This window comes from Salvelinus fontinalis, chromosome 11 (genome assembly GCF_029448725.1).
Source record: "Salvelinus fontinalis isolate EN_2023a chromosome 11, ASM2944872v1, whole genome shotgun sequence".
Lineage (NCBI taxonomy): Eukaryota > Metazoa > Chordata > Actinopteri > Salmoniformes > Salmonidae > Salvelinus > Salvelinus fontinalis.
In genome coordinates, this window is record NC_074675.1 from 41,410,983 (window position 1) to 41,432,187 (window position 21,205).

A 21,205-nucleotide genomic window follows, 5' to 3' on the forward strand; every position below is an offset into this window, starting at 1 on the left:
GTTATTTGACGTGTATCTTTTTTGACATGCAAAGACCCAAACGGCATTCCATAGAAATCCTGGTTGAGAATGACATGACTGAACAAATGAACAACGAAACAGCACTGCAAGTAAGTGACGGAAATAGGTCTGATTATGTTTCACTGGTAATGGGGACATGCGTAAATGCCAACAAAATAACTTTTTGGTCAGTGTGGTGTGTGTGTAACCTTTATTTAACTAGTCAAGTCCGTTAACTACAAATTCTTATTTACAATGACGGCCTGGACGACGCTGGGCCAATTGTGCGCCGCCCTATGGGACTCCCAATCACGGCCGGATGTGATACAGCCTGGATTCGAACCAGGGACTGTAATGACACCTCTTGCACTGAGATGCAGTGCCTTAGACCACTGCGTTCATTGTGTTAACTATTTAACTGTACTAGAGTGCTTAAAAGGCCGGTAAAATGTTCAATATCGGTTATCGGTATTGGTTTTTTTGAGGCAAGGAAAATATCGGTATCAGTCAAAAATGTCATATCGGTGCATCACAAAAAAAAACGCCAGAGACTTGACACATAGGGAAACAGAGAGGAAAGTGACTGAAGTCATTCTGTATCTCACTCACTGGCAGGCTGCTCTATCTCCACCATGAGGGCCTGCAAGGCGTAGAGAGCCTGCAGCTCCTTCTGCTCATCTTTCAGGTACTTGTGGAGCAGCTTGGCCCTCTGGGTGATCACCTTCGCATCCAACTTGTAAGGGTTCTCACCTGCGGGCAGAGGGGGAGGGGTCAAAAACGACCTTTTGGTATTTTTTACATTAGTCCACTATTGATACAGTCCCAAAATGTTTTGCATGTCAGCAGTCATGTTTTCAAGATATTGGACTTTCAAGAAGCAGTGTCACCAGCCACATTATCATGATGATGCGTTTGGAGTGGTCTGAGCCATAATGTGTTTGCTCGGATATATTATTTCTACATTATCTGTTCCAGCACAGTTAAAGCAACTATTCATCAGTACAGAGCTGCTAAGTTCGGTGAAAAGACTATTAGAGTGCAGGGTTGTCCTGATACAGTGTTGGATTGACAGGTAGAGGTAGAGTAACTCACAGATGATGGCCGACTGGCAGATGGATGTCATGACTGCTCTGACAAACACGTTGGAGGACATCTGCGTCTCGTCCAGGTTAGCCTACAGAGGGGAGGCACAGTCACAACACATATCAGTGGGGTTGAGCAGTGGGATATACAACAAGGACCAACAGGACTAATGGGGATATATATACAGCGCATTCAGAAAGTATTCAGACCCTTTTCCTTTATCCTTATTTTGTTACGTTACAGCCTTATTCTAAAATGGATTAAATATATATATATATATATATATTTTTTTTAGCAATCTACACACAATACCCCATAATGATGAAGCAAAAACAGAAATACCTTATTTACATAAGTATTCAGACCCTTTGCTATGAGACTCAAATTGAGCTCAGGTGCATCCTGTTTCCATTGATCATCCTTGAGATGTTGCTACAACTTGATTGGAGTACACCTGTGGTAAATTCAATTGATTGGACATGATTTGGAAAGGCATACACCTGTCTGTATAAGGTCCAACAGCAAAATCCAAGCCATGAGGTCGAAGGAATTGTCCGTAGAGCACCAAGACAGGATTGTGTCGATCTGGGGAAGGGTACCAAAACATTTCTGCAGCATTGAAGGTCCCCAAGAACACAATGGCCTCCATCATTCTTACATGGAAGAAGTTTGGAACCACTAAGACTCTTCCTAGAGCTGGCCGCCCAGCCAAGGTTCACCTTCCAACAGGACAACAACCCTAAGCACACAGCCAAGACAACGCAGGAGTGGCTTCGGGACAAGTCTCTGAAAGTCCTTGAGTGACCCAGCCAGAGCCCGAACTTGAACCTGATCGAACGTCTCTGGAGAGACCTGAAATAGCTGAGCATCGACACTCCCCATCCAACCTGACAGAGCATTGAGAGGATCTGCAGAGAAGAATGGGAGAAACTTCCCAAATAGATGTGTGCCAAGCTTGTAGCGTCATACCCAAAAAGACTTGAGGCTGTAATCGCTGTCAAAGGTGCTTAATACTTACAGTACCAGTCAAAAGTTTGGACACACCTACTCATTCAAGGGTTTTTCTATATTTTTATAGAAAATAAGTTGTAGAATAATAGTGATGACATTAAAACTATGCCATAACACACATGTAGTGATAAAAAAAAAGTGTTAAACAATTCAAAATATATTTTATATTTGAGATTCTTCAAAGTAGCCACCCTTTGCCTTGACAGCTTTGCACACGCTAGGCATTCGCTCAACCAGCTTCATCTGGAATGCTTTTCCAACAGTCTTGAAAGGAGTTCCCACATATGCTGAGCACTTGTTGGCTGTTTTTCCTTCACTCTGCGGTCCAACTCATCTCAATTGGGTTAAAGTCAGGGGATGGTGGAGGCCAGGTCATCTGATGCAGCAATCCATCACTCTCCTTCTTGGTCAAATAGTCCTTACACAGCCTGGAGGTGTGTTGGTCAGGTCATTGTCCTGTTGAAAAACAAATGGTAGTCCCACCAAGCGGAATCCAAATGGGATTGCGTATCGCTGCAGAGTCCTGTGGTAGCCATGCTGGTTAAGTGTGCCTTGAATTCTAAATAAATCACTAACATGCTGACCAGACGGGACACGTCGCGTGCGCGAGTGCCGCAAAATACATTTTGAAATCCATGTTATTCAATTATTGCACCAACACTGCTTAAATTGAACTCATTCCTATTTCTGACGCAGATCGCGCTACAAGTCCTGCCTCTCCCATCTCCTCATTGCTTTATAGAAGCCGGTGCCATCTCCTCATTGGTTATACCCACGTGGGTGATTGAAAGACTAACTATTTTGCCGGTAGTCGTGGTAATACAATGAAAGTTTAGATGCGATCACCATATAAATTAAAACGCTGAAAAAGCCTGGAAGGAGGAGAGATGACTAGAAACGATTCGGTTGGCCGTTTTATGTGTGGATTAATTGTAGGAGTAGAGGTCCTTGTGCATTTCAGGTAAAATAACAAATCAATGTTTATATCCCGGGACAAATTAGCTAGCAAGTGCAAGCTAACTAGCTAAATTGCCATACATGTTTAATGCTTTTCGACCTGTCCCCAAATTATTGCCATTGGTTCAGTAAGTTTTGATATTTTAACCTGCGCGTCGTGATCGCGTTTGGTGTGGGGGGGAGATACATTTATGCACGATAGCGCACTCGCGCAGCCGGTTTGGGTTCCGTGTAAGTGTCATCAGTAAAGCACCCCCACACCATCACACCTCCTCCTCCATGCTTCACGATGGGACCCACACATGCGGAGATCATCCGTTCACCTACTCCGCGTCTCACAAAGACATGGCGGTTGGAACAGAAACCTCACATTTGGACTCATCAGACCAAAGGAAAGATTTCGAACGGTTTAATGTCCAGTGCTGGTGTTTCTTGGCCCAAGAAAGTCTCTTCTTATTGGTGTCATTTAATTGTGGTTTCTTTGCAGCAATTCGACCATGTAGGCCTGATTCAAGCAGTCTCCTCTAAACAGTTGATGTTGAGATGCGTCTGTTACTTGAAATCTGTGAAGCATTTATTTGGGCTGCAATTTCTGAGGCTGGTAAATCTAATGATCTTATATTCTCCGCAGCAGAGGTAAATCTGGGTTTTCCTTTCCTGTGGCGGTCCTCACGAGAGCAAGATGGTTTATGTGACTGCACTTGAAGAAACGTACAAATTTCTTGACATTTTCCGGATAGACTGACCTTCATGTCTTAAAGTAATGATGGACTGTCGTTTTTCTTTGCTTATTTGAGCTGTTCTTGCCATAATGTGGACTTGGTCGTTAACCAAATAGGGCTGTCTTCTGTATACCACCCCTACCTTGTCACAACACATCTGATTGGCTCGAACGCATTAAGGAAAGAAATTCCACAAAGTAGCTTTTAACAAGGCACACCTGTTAATTTAAATGCATTCCAGGTGACTACCTCATGAAGCTGGTCAAGAAAATGCCAAGAGTGTGCAAAGCTGTCATCATGGCAAAGGATGGCTACTTTGAAGAATCTCAAATATAAAATATATTTTCATTTGTTTAACACTTTTTTGCTTACTACATGATTCCATATCTTTTAATTCATAGTTTTGATGTCTTCACTATTATTCTACAACGTAGAAAATAGTTTAAAAAAAACAACTTGAATGAGTCGGTGTGTCCAAACCTTTGACTGGTACTGTATGTAAAAGTGATATTGAATACATTTTACATTGAATGTACAACAAATATTTTTTTTCTTTGTCATTATGGGGTATTGTGTGTCGATTGAGGCGGCAAACTATTTAATACATTTTAGAATAAGGTTGTAACGTAACAAAATGTGGAAAAAGTCGAGGGGTCTGAATACTTTCCGAATGCACTGTAACAAAAGCAAACCGAAATATTAATTGGGTGAGTGGACACACTCTCCCTCTCACACGTCATACCTCGACCCAATCATAGATCCTCTGGTTGACAGCCTTGTCCTGTATGAGTCTGTCCAGCTGTTTGGTCAGCTCCTCTGAGCTCAGCTCTTTCTTACTGCTCTTCTCTGTCTCATCATCTTCTCCTCCTTCCAGGGTGAACACCAAATTCTGCATTCAGAGGGAACATACAGCAAGAGAGTGAAACTTCCCATAATTACTGTTACGGGCTTTCCAGACAGGAAGCGATGAGGAGATTCACATTTTCTCTGCTTCGGCTGAGTAGCTTTCACGTGCACGAGCACCGCAGATCGCTCCGCCTAGAATAATGTCGCCTGCCTAGCTCCATTGAAAATCAACGGGCAACTCTGCTGCCACTTCCTGTCTGGAAAGCCCTTAAAACTTCTTCAGGCTAGGGGGCACTATTTTTACATCCGGATGAAAAGTGTGCCCAAAGTAAACAGCCTGCTACTCAGGCCCAGAAGCTAGGATATGCATATAATTGGTAGATTTGGATTGAAAACACTCTAAAGTTTCTAAAACTGTTAAATGTATGTCTGTGAGTATAACAGAACTTATTTGGCAGGCGAAACCCCGAGGACAAACCATCCAGGATTCTTTTTTTTTGAGGTCACTCTTTTCAATGGGATTTCTATGTGGATCTAGATTTCTAAGGCACTTGCTTGCAGTTCCTATCGCTTCCACTAGATTTCAACAGTCTTTAGAAATTGGTTGATGTTTTTCCTTTGAGAAATTAAGACGTAGGGCTGATCAGAACGAGGGTCGAGTCTAGTGTACTGCTGTGGTTGGGGCGCACGACCTGAAAGCTCGCTCCACTTTGTTTTCGTCCGGTATTGAACACAGTTTATCCCGTCTTAAATTTGATAGATTATTTATGTTTAAAAATACCTAAAGTTGGATTAGGAAAGTTGTTTAAAATGTTTGGATCAAGTTTAACTATATAAGATACTTTGTAGTCATGTTGCGCGAGTTGGAACCGGTGTTTTTCTGGATCAAACGCGCCAAATAACTGGACATTTTGGAGATTTAACGACAGAATTTATCGAACAAAAGGACCATTTGTGATGTTTAATGGAAATATTGGAGTGCTAACAGAAGAAGATCTTCAAAGGCATGAATTATATTGTTATTTCTGACTTTTGTCGCGCGCCTGGCGGGTTGAAATGTGATTTTCATGTGTTTGTTTGATGGGGTGCTGTCCTCAGATAATAGCATTGTTTGCTTTCGCCGTAAAGCCTTTTTGAAATCTGACACTGTGGCTGGATTAACAAGAAGGTAATCTTTAAACCGATGTATAACATCGTATGATTAATTAATTATTATGATGAGTATTTCTGTTTTTGAATTTGGCGCGCTGCTATTTCACTGGATGTTGTCAAATCGTGCAAGGGATCACTAAGAAGTTAAAGCACCTTGGGACAACTGTTGATGCAAGTAAGACTATATAAAAACATTTGGTTGCAATTTGATAGATTGATCTAAAGGTAGAGTCAGCGATATGACGTAGATGCAAAGTAAACAGCAGTAGGTCAATTTCCCCAACAACTAAAGTGTGTTAAAGCGTGAGGCTCAACCTCAGCTGTTTTGGTCCCCTGGCTGTAAGAGCGTGAAGCGAATCCGTGCACATGCACAGATACTGTGACTGTGTGAGCGAAGTCTTGTATCTTGCTTATCTCAATATCTGCAGTGCTGCTCGTGGCAAAGTAATTTACCTGAGTCCACCTTCAATAATTGACTATTATTTCATATTTGTCTCTTAGTTCAAAAAGGGGCAATACTATATAGTGAATCTGCTTTCAATCCCTACAGGGTCAGGACCGCCGACCTCTTACCTTTTCTGTCACAAACTTGTTGACGTCCTCGTCCTCAGGCAGAAAGTCTTTCCAGCTAAGCCCCGCCTCCCTCCACATGGCACCTGCCTTTTTATGGCTCTGAGGTAGCGGATACAGGTGGTTCCATTAAAAACACTTTGGATCCACAAACAACATGACATTTGCATAGAATTCAAACATCAAAGGTCATCTAGACGTCTGGACAGATATGAAAACATAAAGCACCATCTCCTTCACAGGTTGGGTAGTGAGAGAACGTACCATTCCTTTGCAGAGTAAGGTGAGGATCTGGACCAGCAGAACTCCAGCCGTCCCCTGAGGAACCAGGGGCTTGGATATCTCCCTACAGGGTCATAGGTCAAAACAAGGTCAGTAGGTCACACCTTAATATAGAGGATACTGACTGATTAAATAGTTAATATTATTAGAGGCCTAGAATGAAGCCTGGGACTGACTTGAAGAGCTGTCCCATGGGGATGCCTCCTTCGTGAAGCATAGGGGTGATGAGCTCAGCCAGGTAGAGCCAGATGTGGGGGACGTCTATGGCCATGTCCTCCGCCACCTCCAGTATCTCTTGAAGCCTGTTGACACACACACCAAATCAATCACTCATATTTATCAGATAGACTTTATCTAGAAAAGAAAAAGGTCAATATACTAGTGATCCACTATAACCTTTTCCACATATTCAATGTTTCACAACTCATTTGTGTATAGTGCTGTTCCACGGGCAGAAAACACAGACTCTCTTTGAGGTGACTGACCCTCTGTAGTACTGCTCTTTGGGCAGGGTCCCCGCCTTGTACAGCTGGTGCAGCAGCAGGCCCATGCGTTCTCTGGCGATGGGGCTGCGCTCCAGAGTGGACTCTAGACCGCTCCGTACAAACACAAAGAGCAGTGGGGTGCTGTTCATCTCCACTACACACTGCAGCGCCTCCTACAGAGCCGGAGAGGAAACAGGATTCAAAGGTTAGTTTTACTCCTCTAAAGTAGGGCAGTGTTTCAATAATAAAAACACATAAACAATAACCTGTTTTGTTGTACATCATTTACACGGAAAGCCATTTTCAATTACCACCATGTGGCCAACTAGCTAAGTTATGTATCATATTCGTGTGTGGTTGATATGTAGTTAAGTCTCTCCAATGATCTGCATGGGTATAAATGTGATGTACCTTCATGTCGTTGATGTGTAGGTACTCCTCTATGATAGCTGTGGACTTCTTTTCCAGCATTTCTTCACTCAAGGCAGGTTTGTTCTGGGCAGAAGGGGGAGCAGCTTCCCTCTTCACTGTGGCCCAAACAGAGAGAGAAAGTCACATACAAATGTCTCCCTGAGAAATCCTTGCCTTTTAAAACATTGCAAATTCCCCATAAAGGTTCCTGAATTGGTTAACATAGCACCAACTCTCTGCTTTTCCCCATCCCTTTAAAAATCCTGGTCACTCCTGCCAGCAGTACTGTAAGCCTGACAGAAAGTATGCTGTGTGTATTCTTTGTTTCGTACCATTGTCTTTGCTCCTGGCTCGGTCTCTGCTGCCCCGGTCGTCGGTCATGCTGGCTACGCGGCGTACAGGATCAGCAGGGCCGCGGTGCTCCCTCTCTCTGCTGTGCTCATCCGTCTCCCTGCTAAAGCTACGCTTGGTGACCGTGGGCCGGTTCCTGTCCCGGTCGTCTCGCCGGTCGTCCCGCCTGTCGAAGCGGTCGTTGCTGCCACGATCATGGCGCTCGAATCTGTCGCTGCCACGGTCCCGACTCGAGCTGTTCCTGTTTGTGTATATGGGCGGGGGGGGGGGGGGTAGATGCAAAGAGTCACAAGATGACCTTCATCTGAACCAATCATAAACATTCTGCCCTGTGGTAGCAGTGATGTTCCATATTCAAACCAGTGCCATTGGATAATATTCAGACCCCTTGACTTTTTCCACATTTTGTTACATTACAGCCTTATTCTAAAGTTGATTTAATTGTTGTTTTTGTCAATCTACACACAATACCCCATAATGATGAAGCAAAAACAGTTTAGAAATGTTTGCTAATTTATTAAAAATAAAAAACTGAAACACATTTATACAAGTATTCAGAACCTTTACTCAGTACTTTGTTAAAGCACCTTTGGCAGCCTCGAGTCTACTTGGGTATGAGGCTACAAGCTTGCACACCTGTATTTGGGGACTTTCTCCCATTCTTCTCTGCAGATCCTCTCAAGATCTTTCAGGTTCGTTGAGGAGCGTTGCTGCTCAGCTATCTTCAGGTCTCTCCAGAGATGTTCGATCGGGTTCAAGTCCGGGCTCTGGCTGGGCCACTCAAGGACAGTCAGAGACTTGTCCCGAAGCCACTCCTGCGTTGTCTTGGCTGTGTGCTTAGGGTCGTTGTCCTGTTGGAAGGTGAACCTTAGTCCCAGTCTGAGGTCCTGAGCGCTCTGGAGCAGGTTTTCATCAAGGATCTCTGTACTTTGCTCTGTTCAGAATTTCCCTCGATCCTGACTAGTCTTCCCAGTCCCTGCCAATGAAAAACATCCCCACAGCATGATGCTGCCACCACCATGCTTCACCGTAGGGATGGTGCCAGGTTTCCTCCAGACGTGATGCTTGGCATTCAGGCCAAAGAGTTCAATCTTGGTTTCATCAGACAAGAAAATGTTGTTTCTCATGGTCTGAGAGTCTTTAGGTGCATTTTGGCAAACTCCAAGCGGGCTGTCATGTGCCTTTTACAGATGAGTGGCTCCTGCCTAGCCACTACCATAAAGGCCTGATTGGTGAAGTGCTGCAGAGATGGTTGTCCTTCTGGAAGGTTATATTAGCAAAGAGTCTGAATACTTATGTAAAAAGGGTATTTCTGGTTTTATTTTTAATACATTTGCAAAAAAAATCTAAAAACCTGTTTTCGCTTAGTCATTATGGGGTATTCTGTGTAGATTGCTGAGGATGATATATGTTTTATCAATTTTAGAATATGGCTGTAACAAAATGTGGATAAAGGGGTCTGAAGTCTTTCGGAAGGCACTATATGTAAAGGACAGATGTAGTCTGTTGTAACGTCCCAGTGCTGCTGACCTCTGAGGAACTCTTCTGTCCGAGTCATGTGAGGGCCCTGAGGAGGGCTGCTGTGGCTGCAATGCTGAGAACCTGTTGAGGGTGCTGGTGGCTGGGCGGCCTCCTGACTCTGGGGCTATGAACACACACAAAACACAAACACTGAATTTTTGAAGAGCCTAAGAGTAGATATTTCGCAATGGTGGTTGTACTGGTAAGAGGACTTACTGGCTTCACCAGCGGGTTTTGCTCCGGTGGTGCCTCCACTGCTGCCCTTGCCCCAGCTGCCCCACATGCCCTTACCCCCGAGCTGGGGCGCCAGCAGCTGGTTGTTGAAGTCCAAAGCCCCGGGCTGCAGAGAGAAGGAGAGGTTAGAAACATTACTGTTGAGGAAAGAAGACTAGCAGGATTGTTGGGGGCAAAACATCTTGAGATCTGAAAAAGGTCTGAAGTTTCGAGTTATATAAGTGAGAAGTTTGGAGGAGTCAGGAATAGTATGGTCATAACTCTAAATGAAGGTTTAAAGGTTGAGTGGTGTGTGCCAGACTACAGAGGGAGTGGGTTTGGGGTTTCAGTTGGGAATGGTAGGGCTGATAGAACTGTACAATGAGGTTGAAGGTTAAGGAGGAGGATGCTAGACTGCAAGTGGAGGGGGTTGGAGTGTTTCAATCCAAACTGAGTATGGGTCCACGGTGGGTGGCTGAGAATCCACAGTATAATGTATCACTGACCTTAGTGATCTTGCTGAGTCGGCTGGTGTCGATGGGTCTGCTCTTGGTGGAGATGGGAACTGTGTTCCAGCCCTCGTCCTGGGGCTGACTCCTTTGGCCCGTCTGGGGGTGTTGGCCCCCGCGGCTCCCCTGATCTCTTCCTCCACCACCACCACGTCCTCCTCCTCCTCCTCCTCCTCCTCGGGTGTTCTGGTTGAGGAGTTGCTGCTGCACCTTGAGAACCTCCCTGTGCTCCTCCAGCTCAGCATCCTTATGGATCTGGTCTATGGTCTTGGGGCCCTGCTCTCCTCTCCTGGGGACCCACGTGTTCTGGGAGGGGGGGCAGGGAGTGAGTTAGGGCTGTACCCGACTCAAAACAAATCTTGGTCGACAGAGACGTCCTGTTCTTTCGACCAATTGATTTTTCAATATATAGGCAGACACACCCTATGTCAACTATATATGCACTGAGCTTGTCTGATGCTTTAAGCAAACTGTTTGATTACATAATTAAGAGACAAATGAGACAAGAAAGATCCCGATGGTCACACTGTTACAACAAAATGACAGTGCGTGCCTGTGTGACTGGCGCACGCTGTCTCGCTCTCCTCCCTACTGTAGTGAAAAGGCACCACAGCACAAGAAGTGTTTATTGTGCTGTCCGTGCTGAAGCTGCTACATTATTTCAGCCATTTAGTTTCTTACTTGTTTCTGACTGAAAAGTTCTGTTACCGATATCCCTCATTTGTTTCGGAAAAACATTTCCTAATCCCTCAACCTTTGCTCTCTTTACGTAAAACATGTAAGCATCGCATGCATGTGACCAATAGGGCCTGACCTATAGCCCATAATAATCACATCAATATATTGGTTATAACAAACTCCAAACACAGTAACATGTGACAGCAAAATGGATGCGGAGGATGTGAAAAAGCAACGCGCAAATGTTTACTGGTTGTTCAGGAGGGAAAGGGGAAGTCAGATCTGTGGAAGACATTTGACTTAGTTGTGGAAACTACTGGAGATCTAGATAAAGGAGGGTATAGGAGCAAGCGTTGTGTGAGTATTGTGTGCCAAACAGTTGCTGTTAGATTACATTTTTTATTACCATTTGGAAGTGCAAACACCAAATAACTAAGTGTACTAAAGAGTCTGTTCTGACGAGAAATAAAATATATAAAGCCTTTAGTACAGCAGACTAAAAACAGTTGCATGCATTCGTGAATTGCGATGTATTTATTGTTTAGGCTAATTACTCAAAGCTCCCTTTGTTATTTAATTTTAAAACTAAAATGCTTGATTGCATTTTAAAGCATGAATGTCACGTATGCGGTGTGATGGCATGAACAAATTAATAATTGATTGATTGATACAGTAGCCTATATATTAAAAAATAGGCCTAAGTTAGTTACGGTTTTAAGACTAAACAGGACACGCTCTTATGCCTACAGCTTGAAGGTAGTTACACAAGGATACTTATACAAAGCCTACTAATGATAACGGCACTACTTATTATAATGATGATCATAATAACAATAAGGAGATCAAGAAAAATTAGGGTATAGGAGTGAGAGCTGCGTACATATTATGTGTGACAAACAGGTGGTGTTAGATTACAATATGATTTTTCTCCTGTTTGGAACAGTGTAAACACTAAATAAATTAGAAGTAATACCAGTCTGTTCTAACGAAAAAACAAATATAAAGCCTTCATTACAGCAGAGCAAAGCTTAAAAATGCCTTTATCCTCCATTTTGCCGTTGCATTAAGCTTGGTACTCATGGAATCAGTAGGCTATTAAACATTTACATTACATTTAAGTCATTTTGCAGACGCTCTTATCCAGAGCGACTTACAAATTGGTGCATTCACCTTATGATATCCAGTGGAACAACCACTTACAATATCCACTTTACACTTTACAATATCCACATTACCCTACCGGCCAAACCCTCCCTAACCCGGACAACGCTAAGCCAATTGTGCGTCGCCCCACGGACCTCCCGGTCGCGGCCGGCTGCGGCAGAGCCTGGGCGTGAACCCAGAGACTCTGGTGGCACAGCTAGCACTGCGATGCAGTGCTCTAGACCACCGCGCCACCCGGGAGACACCAAACAAACACTTACAGGCAACAGAAGCAGGATCTGTCTTATTTCTGTAGATATATATGGATGATTTATAAAGCCAGGCACATTTAACAGTTAGGCTATTGATTATAGATCTAATTAAGTTAGGGTTTCCTCTCTGCTCAATTATCTTAGACAATTAGGCTAAGGCAAGGGCTGTTTCCTCGTTTCCTCCTGCCTCCGCCACATAGTTCTCAATCCCAATATGCTGGTCAACTTTGCTATTATGCACATAACAACATAGGGAAAGGCGCAAATTCTTGGGCGTAGAGTATGTTTCATAACCGCGGACAGCGACCGTATCCAATGAAATTAAACCGCATGTTATAAAATAGATATTATTTAATTTTTTACATATTCGATTTCATTATATTTTTTACATACTATAACCATATACAATTATAGTATCACATGTCTCAGAGTGATGGACTGTGCCATTCCGTGGCCTCTGCAATGGATTAGTCCACTAAGACCGGAGTGAATCAGACAGGTGTCTTGCACACCCTGTAAATAAAATGTATTGCGACTGCTAGACTAAAGAAATCTCGGTCGACCAACAGCCTATGGACCAGTCAACTAAATAGGGTGAGCCCTAGAGTGAGAACAGTAATATACTTTAACTGAGGATTGGAGTTAGATGGAAAAGTGTGGCGTACTCTTAACACTCCATATCTCTTTCCAGGCATAGGTTACTTAGTCAATAAAATAAGAGATAAATGGGTGACAACTAGGCTATAGAAAGAGCGGGAGAGATGCCTTGCCCTAACTAGATCCCGCTGTCAGCTTTTCCAGAGAATGGAAACTGAAACTAGAGTGTTTTCCCAGTAAACAGCAGGGGCCAGTGTGCTGACTGAGTGCAGCTGATCAGCTCTTGTGAAACATCCCGACTGCTGCTTTGATAAGACACTTACTGGGGGTGGAACCATAGAGATCCTATAAGGTAATTATGTGGTGCACATGTTGGAACCTGTCTGAACACGCAGGAAACATCCTCACACACACAGTGGGGATACTGGATCCAGTGTAACGCCACTGCTCTCACCATACTGCGAGTCACTGTCGAACAGACACACAAACACACTGAGGCTCTGCAGACATTTCCCCAGAAAAGTCACTGGATACTAAACTAGTTAAAGTGGAACAGTCCAGCTTTTATTTTTTTCCGGTAAACTGCATTATGGGAAACCTCAGACACACACAGCTAACAGCACTGTACAAATACATGCACATCTAGACCTTAGAGGCCTAGGCTACAGATCCATACCTGTATGTTATTAGTAACTAGTCCTTTTCAAATAAAGTAAGAAATGTGAGTTTGTGAATACCTGAAAACTTTGTGAATGGGTCATAGGCATGAGGCTTGGGCTGTATACCAGGTTATTTTGAAATACCCACGGGACGGTTTTTCAACACTGTCAATACCACAAACTATTTATTTGACGTTATTTTAATGAATTTGAATATTTGTAGCTACTTAAGTAAATACCTGCAGTCAACTTGTGCAATTTAGGAGATAACGCAGATCTTGTTATTTCATTTCGAAGTTTACCGGTAGTCTTGGGATTAACTGCAGCCCGCGCCAGGTGATCTGGTTACAGTATGGAATTCACAACTAGATATCTTAGAACTATTAAGTTAACTGTCTAAAATGTGCTAAATGCTCTGCAGTTGTGTATTTGGTTTGCTAACTTAGTACCAAGTTATCTAGCTAAGTGATTAGCTTCTTGCAATCAAGCTCCTCTTGGTAACAGCAGAGAATCCCTTCCGTCTAATATTTGTTTTGCGTGTGCAGCAGACTGTAACATTTTTGAGTTACTTGTATAACTTTATGAGTGGGATGTCTGTCCTGCAAAGTTTGTCAAGAGACTGTATAAAATGTTTGCATGCGTTCGTTAGATTTTACACGTACTTGTTAGCATTGCTAACCTTTGGATTGAAAATAGTGCCCCTTGTGTTCAGCGCAGGTATTACCGAATATCCCAGTATGGCACTAGGTCGTTACAATCTGGATACTGCCCAAGCCTAATAGGCATGGATAAGTAGTTTATGTGAACATCAAAGGACACATCCATTTAGAAGGGAGGTAAACATCTAGATGGTGAATGACATGGAGAGGAGGGAGTTGGTTACAGTGGCATGGAGAGAAGGGATTGGCTGCAGGATGCAGACTGACTCCAGTCTCAGTTTATGGCACAGAGGGCCCAGCTGGGGAGCCTCCCTGTATTAAAGATCAGACCGTGTCTTCCTCTTAGCCCACTTCAGAACCCTCGACACCCACACAGACTAGTGAGGGTGTCTATGGGCCAGTAAGACACCAGCACACAAAACAACACAACCCACTATTATACACTACACCTGCATGCAAATAGAGGGCATGTAAAGGACATGAGAGAGGTCAGAGGTGATTTGGGGTCATGGGTAAATTCAGAGGGGTAATGTGGGGTTAGGGGAGAATATTCTGTCTATGGTAGTTTGACCCATAGTGTTTACTGATATGCTTGGATACATAACAACCAGAGGACAAGGGTCAGTCAGATTAGATTAGAGATGACCAAAAGGTTTAGGTGAGGGGGCTGAAGCATTCCCCAGACACTGGTGGGTGGTTGGTGTGTGTGTGATGAGGAATTACCCTCCTGAGGTCCAGTACGTCCTGCAGCATGAAGCGGATTCTGGACGATGTCTTCTTCTCCTTGATGATCTTGTCCATCTGGGCAAAGTACTGGTCCATACGTGGCTACAGAAAGAGAGACAGGCAGGTTAGTGTGTATGCGTTTGTGTGTAAATCTGATTCTTAGAAATAAGGCATAAGTGTTCTAGACAATGCGTGTCTGTGTGTCTGTCAGTGACACTGGTTCAGCGTTACCTTCGCCTTTTCAAAGTCCAGGTCCTTCCCTATAGTTGACAAGAGTCTACAGAGGCACTCTAGTGACTCCTCATCATGGTTCTTCAGCAGCTTGACGATGCAGTCGTGCATGATGGCCTCTGTCAGCATCTTCAGCTTGAACAGCTCACCAATGAACTTGATGTTGCCTAGCGACCGCCGCCGCGCCTGGTCTTTGGCCTCCTCCAGCTCTGCCTTCAGGCGATCCTTCTCCTCCTTCAGACAGGAAGTGATGTAACAGGAAGTAGGGGGAGGGAGGCATACCAGACAGATGGTCAACTAACGCCTACAGAAACAATAACCGTGTGTGTGAAGGACATTTGAATTGGTCACAGAGCACAACTCGTACCGTGGCTGCAGCGTCCAGCTCTTTCTGCTTCTTCTCAAAGATGACATCATCGTCCTTGTCCTTCTCAAACTCCTTCTGACAGCGGTTCAGAAGCAGCTTGCGGAAATTCACAGTGACTCCCGGCTTGTCTGTGGTGGGGACTTTGAGCTGACGAGAGGAACAGAAAAACAAACATTTAGGCCACGGTTGGAGAGCTTTGCAGACGTCACATAAAGCATAAGAGGGAACGTGAGAAGAGACGTCATGAGTGTGTAGTGGCACAACTCAGACACGTGGCACAGAACAGAGACCAGCACACTAGGTGTACACACACAAACAGACACACACCCTTCAGAGTCACTCACCCCAATAAGGCAGCGGCACATGTTGGCGTAGGCCACGGAGAAGTTGGGTTCAGAGATGGCCTTCTCAAAGATCAGATCTATCACTCCCTTCAGCCTCTCCTCTGTATCTATGGTCAGCTCTGTGACCTGCTTCATCAGCTGTTGGAACATCTGAGGGGTCAGCTTGTTCAGGATACTACGGACCCTCTTGAACAGCTCCTGGGTCTTGGCCTCTTCCGAGTCGTCGCTCTCCTCCTCAGGAGCAGCTTGCCCACTGGCAGCCTTCTTGACAGCGGGCTTCCAGGCCTTCTCAGCCTTGTTGAGCTTCACGTCTTCAGTCAGAGATGAAGAGATGTTGATGATCCTCCTGGGCTCCTTACGCTGGCCCTGCTGGGAGCGACGCGGTCCTCCACCACCCATACCAGAGGGCTGGAGGAGAGGAGGGAAGGGGAAAGAAATTCAGTCAACATTGTTTTAATATAATCTCAGAATTTCAGAATCAGAGTGTAGTCTTTGAGAAGATTGACAGATAGTTTTTCATGATAACTCACTGGTCCTCCTCTGTGGCCACCTCCACCTCCACCACCTCCTCCTCCCATTCCAGGCCTGCCCAGGTTGGCAAACGAGGGTGTGAAGTCGGGGCCCATGTTCATCCCTGGCAAACGGCTGGGGTCCAGCTGGCGGAGAGGGGCCTTATTCGCCTGGAGAGAAAGAATGACCGAACAAGGACAGAAGAGAAAGAATGACAGACACAAAGAAAGACAAAATAAATAACTGGTAAATAAAGTGGTCTATCTGAAGAAAATAAATTATATTCTCAAATGGACCGTGCAGCGGTTCCTCCAGTCCAGCAGGGGACAGAGTGTTGTACTGTACCTTGTCCAGCACCACGTCACTGATCTGAGGCAGGCCCTCAGGCTTGGACATGGCGGCACTGATGAACTGGAAGCCCAGCAGGAAGTCCCTGTCATACCTCTTCTTCTCCTCTGGGTCTATAGGCCTACATAGTTCTGATGGAGAGGAACAAGGAATTATCGATGAATCACATTTATGTGAGTTTTCATCAGTATAGTGTTCAGGGTTTAGGTTGGTAGAGTTGGGATATATAGTCTGTCATCCGAACTGAGTATTACTCAGTTTCACTTCTAAAAATCAAACATTGATGTCAAATGGGACTTTATGACTCGTGCTCTGACAAAGCATTTCCAATAAAGTGAAACTTTGCATCCTCTCTTGACTGACACGCATACCTTGTGAGATAAGTTGTAGAGGATAACGTTAAGAGGATAACATTTCTAAGTATAGAAATGTTATAGGGCATCTCCGGGCCAAGGTTCAGAACCCACCCTCTTTGTACTGGTACTTCAGATCCCCGGGCTTGGGTTCGATATTCTCTGCATCCAGTTTGTCCTCCTTCTCCTCCCACGTCTCATCCACCTCTTCGACTGCAGGGGTGTCGGCTGGGCGGGGCTCCTTAGCGTCAGAGGCAGAAGTGGGTGTGGCCTGCTCTGGCTCAGGAGGGCTCTCCACTACCTGCTCCTGGAGAGGGGGTGAGAGAGAGGGAGGGAGGAGAGATGGACGGGGAAGAGAGGGAAAGAGGGAGAGAGAAGGAGTGGGTTGAGTGAGAGAGAAAGGGGGGAGGGAGAGAGAGAGGGGGGAGGGAGAGAGAGAGAGGGGGAGGGAGAAAGAGAGAGGGGGAGGGAGAGAGAGAGAGGGGGAGGGAGAGAGAGAGAGGGGGAGGGAGAGAGAGAGAGTGGGAGGGAGAGAGAGAGGGGGGAGGGAGAGAGAGAGGGGGGAGGGAGAGAGAGAGGGGGGAGGGAGAGAGAGAGGGGGAGGGAGAGAGAGAGAGAGAGTGAGAGGGGGAGGGAGAGAGAGAGGGGGGAGGGAGAGAAAGGGTATTAGTCAGTGTACATTGTTTTCATTCTGGGGTTTTTAATAGGCCAGCTGTAAACAGGCATTCTTAAAGCTTTGATATGAGATGGCGTGGGTGGTGTGTTTGATATGAGATGGCGTGGGTGGTGTGTTTGATATGAGATGGCGTGTTTGATATGAGATGGCGTGTTTGATATGGATGGCGTGTTTAATATGAGATGGCGTGTTTAATATGAGATGGCGTGGGTGGCGTGTTTGATATGAGATGGCGTGGGTGGTGTTTGATATGAGAAGGCGTGTTTGATATGAGATGGCGTGTTTGATATGGATGGCGTGTTTGATATGAGATGGCGTGTTTGATATGAGATGGCGTGTTTAATATGAGATGGCGTGGGTGACGTGTTTGATATGAGATGGCGTGGGTGGTGTGTTTGATATGGGGTGGCGTGTTTAATATGAGATGGCGTGGGTGGCGTGTTTAATACGAGATGGCGTGGGTGGCGTGTTTAATATGAGATGGCGTGGGTGGCGTGTTTGATATGAGATGGCGTGGGTGCCGTGTTTGATATGAGATGGCGTGGGTGGCGTGTTTGATATGAGATGGCGTGTTTGATATGGGATGGCGTGGGTGGCGTGTTTGATATGAGATGGCGTGGGTGGCGTGTTTGATATGAGATGGCGTGGGTGGCGTGTTTGATATGAGATGGCGTGGGTGGCGTGTTTGACATGAGATGGCGTGGGTGGTGTGTTTGATATGATATGGCGCGGGTGGCGTTTTTGATATGAGATGGCGCGGGTGGCGTGTTTGACATGAGATGGCGCGGGTGGCGTGTTTGACATGAGATGGCGTGGGTGGCGTGTTTGACATGAGATGGCGTGGGTGGTGTGTTTGACATGAGATGGTGTGGGTGGTGTGTTTGACATGAGATGGCGTGGGTGGTGTGTTTGACATGAGATGGCGTGGGTGGTGTGTTTGACATGAGATGGCGTGGGTGGTGTGTTTGACATGAGATGGCGTGGGTGGCGTGTTTGACATGAGATGGCGTGGGTGGCGTGTTTGACATGAGATGGCGTGGGTGGCGTGTTTGACATGAGATGGCGTGGGTGGCGTGTTTGACATGAGATGGTGTGGGTGGCGTGTTTGACATGAGATGGCGTGGGTGGTGTGTTTGACATGAGATGGCGTGGGTGGTGTGTTTGATATGGATTGAATGGGTAGTTCATGTGAACGGACCTCCTTAAAGGCATCCAGGAGGTCCCCAACAGCCTCCTTCTTGTTCAGATCCTTCATCTTCCTCTTTTTCTTTGGCACAGAAACAGCAGCTACAAGCAGAACACCACCAACACAGTCAGACTAAACCTCTATGGATTGACACTCAATCCCAATCCCTAGTCCAACCCTAGCACCCAAACTCCACCTAGACTATCAGAAATCAAGGTGGAGCAGTTACCACATTGCCACCTATCCAACTTTTTATTTGTATGGCTTTCTGTTGGAGCTGTGATCACTCCAAGTAGCCACTGTTCTGGGTCCTCAGCGTAGACATAACCCAGTAACTCTCTGCCCCTCACGACACAGGCTCGACACACACAGTCGGACTGCAACGCCTCAAGGGGCAGATCCTGTTTAATCTTCACCAAGTGCCAAGTGGTAGGGTTAGGAATTAAAATAGACAAAGACAACGTGGTTGAATGAGAGACAGACAGACAGACAGATGGATACAGATAGAGAAAAAGACAGACAGAAGGAGACTGTTTCAAAGAAGTAGAGAGAGAAAATGCAAGTCAGACTGATACTGACCTTGCATAGAACTCTCCCCGGCTGGGGTGGTGCTCTGTGGTGGTGGAGAGTCCATCTCGTCTTCCAAACGGGGAGCAGTTACAACTGTAGTAGTAGCAGTCTCAGCTAGGACAGGCGTCGCCTGGGCAACGGGGGCGGGCGTCACCTTGACAACGGGGGCGGACATTGCTGTGACTGCAACAGGCGTCGGTTTAGGCATGGGTGCCTCGCTCTGTAACTGGGCCACCTCAGGCTCAGCGATGGGGCTGACGTCACACTCCGACAACTCCGCACACATCTTCTCAGGGTCCTGGGGGCTGGGGAGCGGCAGGCCATTGGGCAGCCTGAGCTCCTCTGGCTGGGCGATGGGAGACTCCAGGGGGGGTTCTGCTGCCTGGGGGGTGGGCATGTTGATGGACAGGGCTGCTGGCTCCTCCTCCTTGGCTGGGGTTGGCTGGATGGCAGAGATACCATTAGTGCTGCTGCTAGGGGTGGTCACCAGAGCAAGGGAAGGCTCAGGTTTGGATGATGTAGTCCCCTCCTGCCTAGCCTCTGCCACCTCTTTAATCTCCTCTTTCTCCTTCACTTCCTCCCGCTCCTCCTTGGCAGCTGAGGGATGCTCCTCAGCTGCAGGAGTGGGGCGGGGTTCAGGCAGGGGTGCAGGGTAAGCGGGCACTTCAGGGGCAGATGGGGCTGGAACAGCGGCTGGGACTGGAGCCTCCATCATGTCTCCAATGGGACAAGTTGAGGGTTGGGGGGTAGTAGGGACAGTAGTGTGGAGGGTGGTAGTTACCGACGGGGGTGAGAGTAGGTCCTGGGATAAGGAAGGGGATTTACTGTTTGTGTCTGGGAGTTTGACCTCTGTTGGGGCAGGGGAAGTCTTGACCAGTTCAGGGGTTTTAGACGGGGCTGGGGGGCCAGTTATGAGAGTGGCTGCAGGTTTCCCTCGGTCATCTGAGGAGGAAAGGAGATGCCACGAGGAAAAACCACTGGTTAAATTCACCTTAGAAAGGTAATGGTTAACAGACTCAAATGGACCATATTACCATACTAATGTTCAAATTGACCCTCATGTCTGTTGATCTTTTTATAATTACCCACTTATTATCAAGTCAACATTAAAATGGTAAAAATACACAGGTCCTTTCCAAAGGAGAATTTTGTCTATGTGATTCAGTCAAATTCACAAAAAATTACTTGTATGTACTGAAGGTGAACCAATGAGCGACGGCCAGCTACGTCCTTCAAGATGACCTGACCCCTCGGCCAACTCACCTGGTCTGACCACGACAGGTGTCACGTTCTCCCAGTCTGCCTGGGCAATGGCTGGGCCCTCTGATCCAGATATAGACGACTAAGGGACCGAATACAACACAGACATTAGGTAACTGGAGTGGACACAACCATATGACAGCCTTATGAAAACCTTGTGACAGGTTAGATACAATGCCCAATATGAAAACAAAATGTCTGCACATCCAATAACCGGAGGGTATGGTAGCGAAAAATGTGTAATGGGATGATGGTTGGTGACGAGGGTATGGTAGCTCACCTCTGAAGAGTCGTCGCTCACCTGTGGGGGTGTGGGGGTGGTGCCACTGCGGGTGCCCCCTGACATAATCTCCTCAGTGATGTCTTTACCACCCTGGTTAGGGTCTCGTATTATGATCTATAGAGAGGACAAGACAACAGTGAGGGATACAAGAAGAAACATTTAGAGAATGCAGGAGAGCCTTCGAGAAAAACTTGTTACTCGCTCTCGTTTCATTCCCTTTCTAAAGGAGG

At 45.9% G+C, this 21,205-nt stretch overlaps 1 protein-coding gene and 1 non-coding gene across 11 annotated transcripts in view; both read right to left on the reverse strand.

The window, feature by feature from the left end:
- The window catches only part of LOC129866083 (eukaryotic translation initiation factor 4 gamma 1-like), a 79,832-nt gene that overhangs the window by 3,077 nt on the left and 55,550 nt on the right, over window positions 1–21,205 (reverse strand). For 8 of the 10 annotated variants that reach the window (XM_055939241.1, XM_055939242.1, XM_055939247.1 and 5 more), the window contains 23 exons: window positions 20,973–21,089; window positions 20,696–20,774; window positions 19,442–20,374; window positions 18,875–18,963; window positions 17,115–17,307; window positions 16,645–16,778; window positions 16,320–16,469; window positions 15,790–16,197; window positions 15,446–15,592; window positions 15,079–15,312; window positions 14,845–14,949; window positions 10,111–10,419; window positions 9,608–9,731; window positions 9,401–9,515; window positions 7,852–8,111; window positions 7,520–7,635; window positions 7,109–7,281; window positions 6,800–6,925; window positions 6,606–6,687; window positions 6,345–6,443; window positions 4,516–4,662; window positions 1,093–1,174; window positions 610–750 (listed from right to left, as the gene is read on the reverse strand). In XM_055939241.1, the coding sequence (XP_055795216.1) occupies window positions 610–750; window positions 1,093–1,174; window positions 4,516–4,662; window positions 6,345–6,443; window positions 6,606–6,687; window positions 6,800–6,925; window positions 7,109–7,281; window positions 7,520–7,635; window positions 7,852–8,111; window positions 9,401–9,515; window positions 9,608–9,731; window positions 10,111–10,419; window positions 14,845–14,949; window positions 15,079–15,312; window positions 15,446–15,592; window positions 15,790–16,197; window positions 16,320–16,469; window positions 16,645–16,778; window positions 17,115–17,307; window positions 18,875–18,963; window positions 19,442–20,374; window positions 20,696–20,774; window positions 20,973–21,089 (4,363 nt within the window). The remainder of the gene's footprint in view (window positions 1–609; window positions 751–1,092; window positions 1,175–4,515; window positions 4,663–6,344; window positions 6,444–6,605; window positions 6,688–6,799; window positions 6,926–7,108; window positions 7,282–7,519; window positions 7,636–7,851; window positions 8,112–9,400; window positions 9,516–9,607; window positions 9,732–10,110; window positions 10,420–14,844; window positions 14,950–15,078; window positions 15,313–15,445; window positions 15,593–15,789; window positions 16,198–16,319; window positions 16,470–16,644; window positions 16,779–17,114; window positions 17,308–18,874; window positions 18,964–19,441; window positions 20,375–20,695; window positions 20,775–20,972; window positions 21,090–21,205) is intronic. The other 2 variants (XM_055939245.1, XM_055939244.1) reach the window with 1 other exon arrangement.
- LOC129866120 (small nucleolar RNA SNORA17) lies at window positions 19,130–19,261 on the reverse strand. The gene has a single exon (XR_008761478.1). It is a non-coding gene; the product is annotated as a small nucleolar RNA SNORA17 (small nucleolar RNA).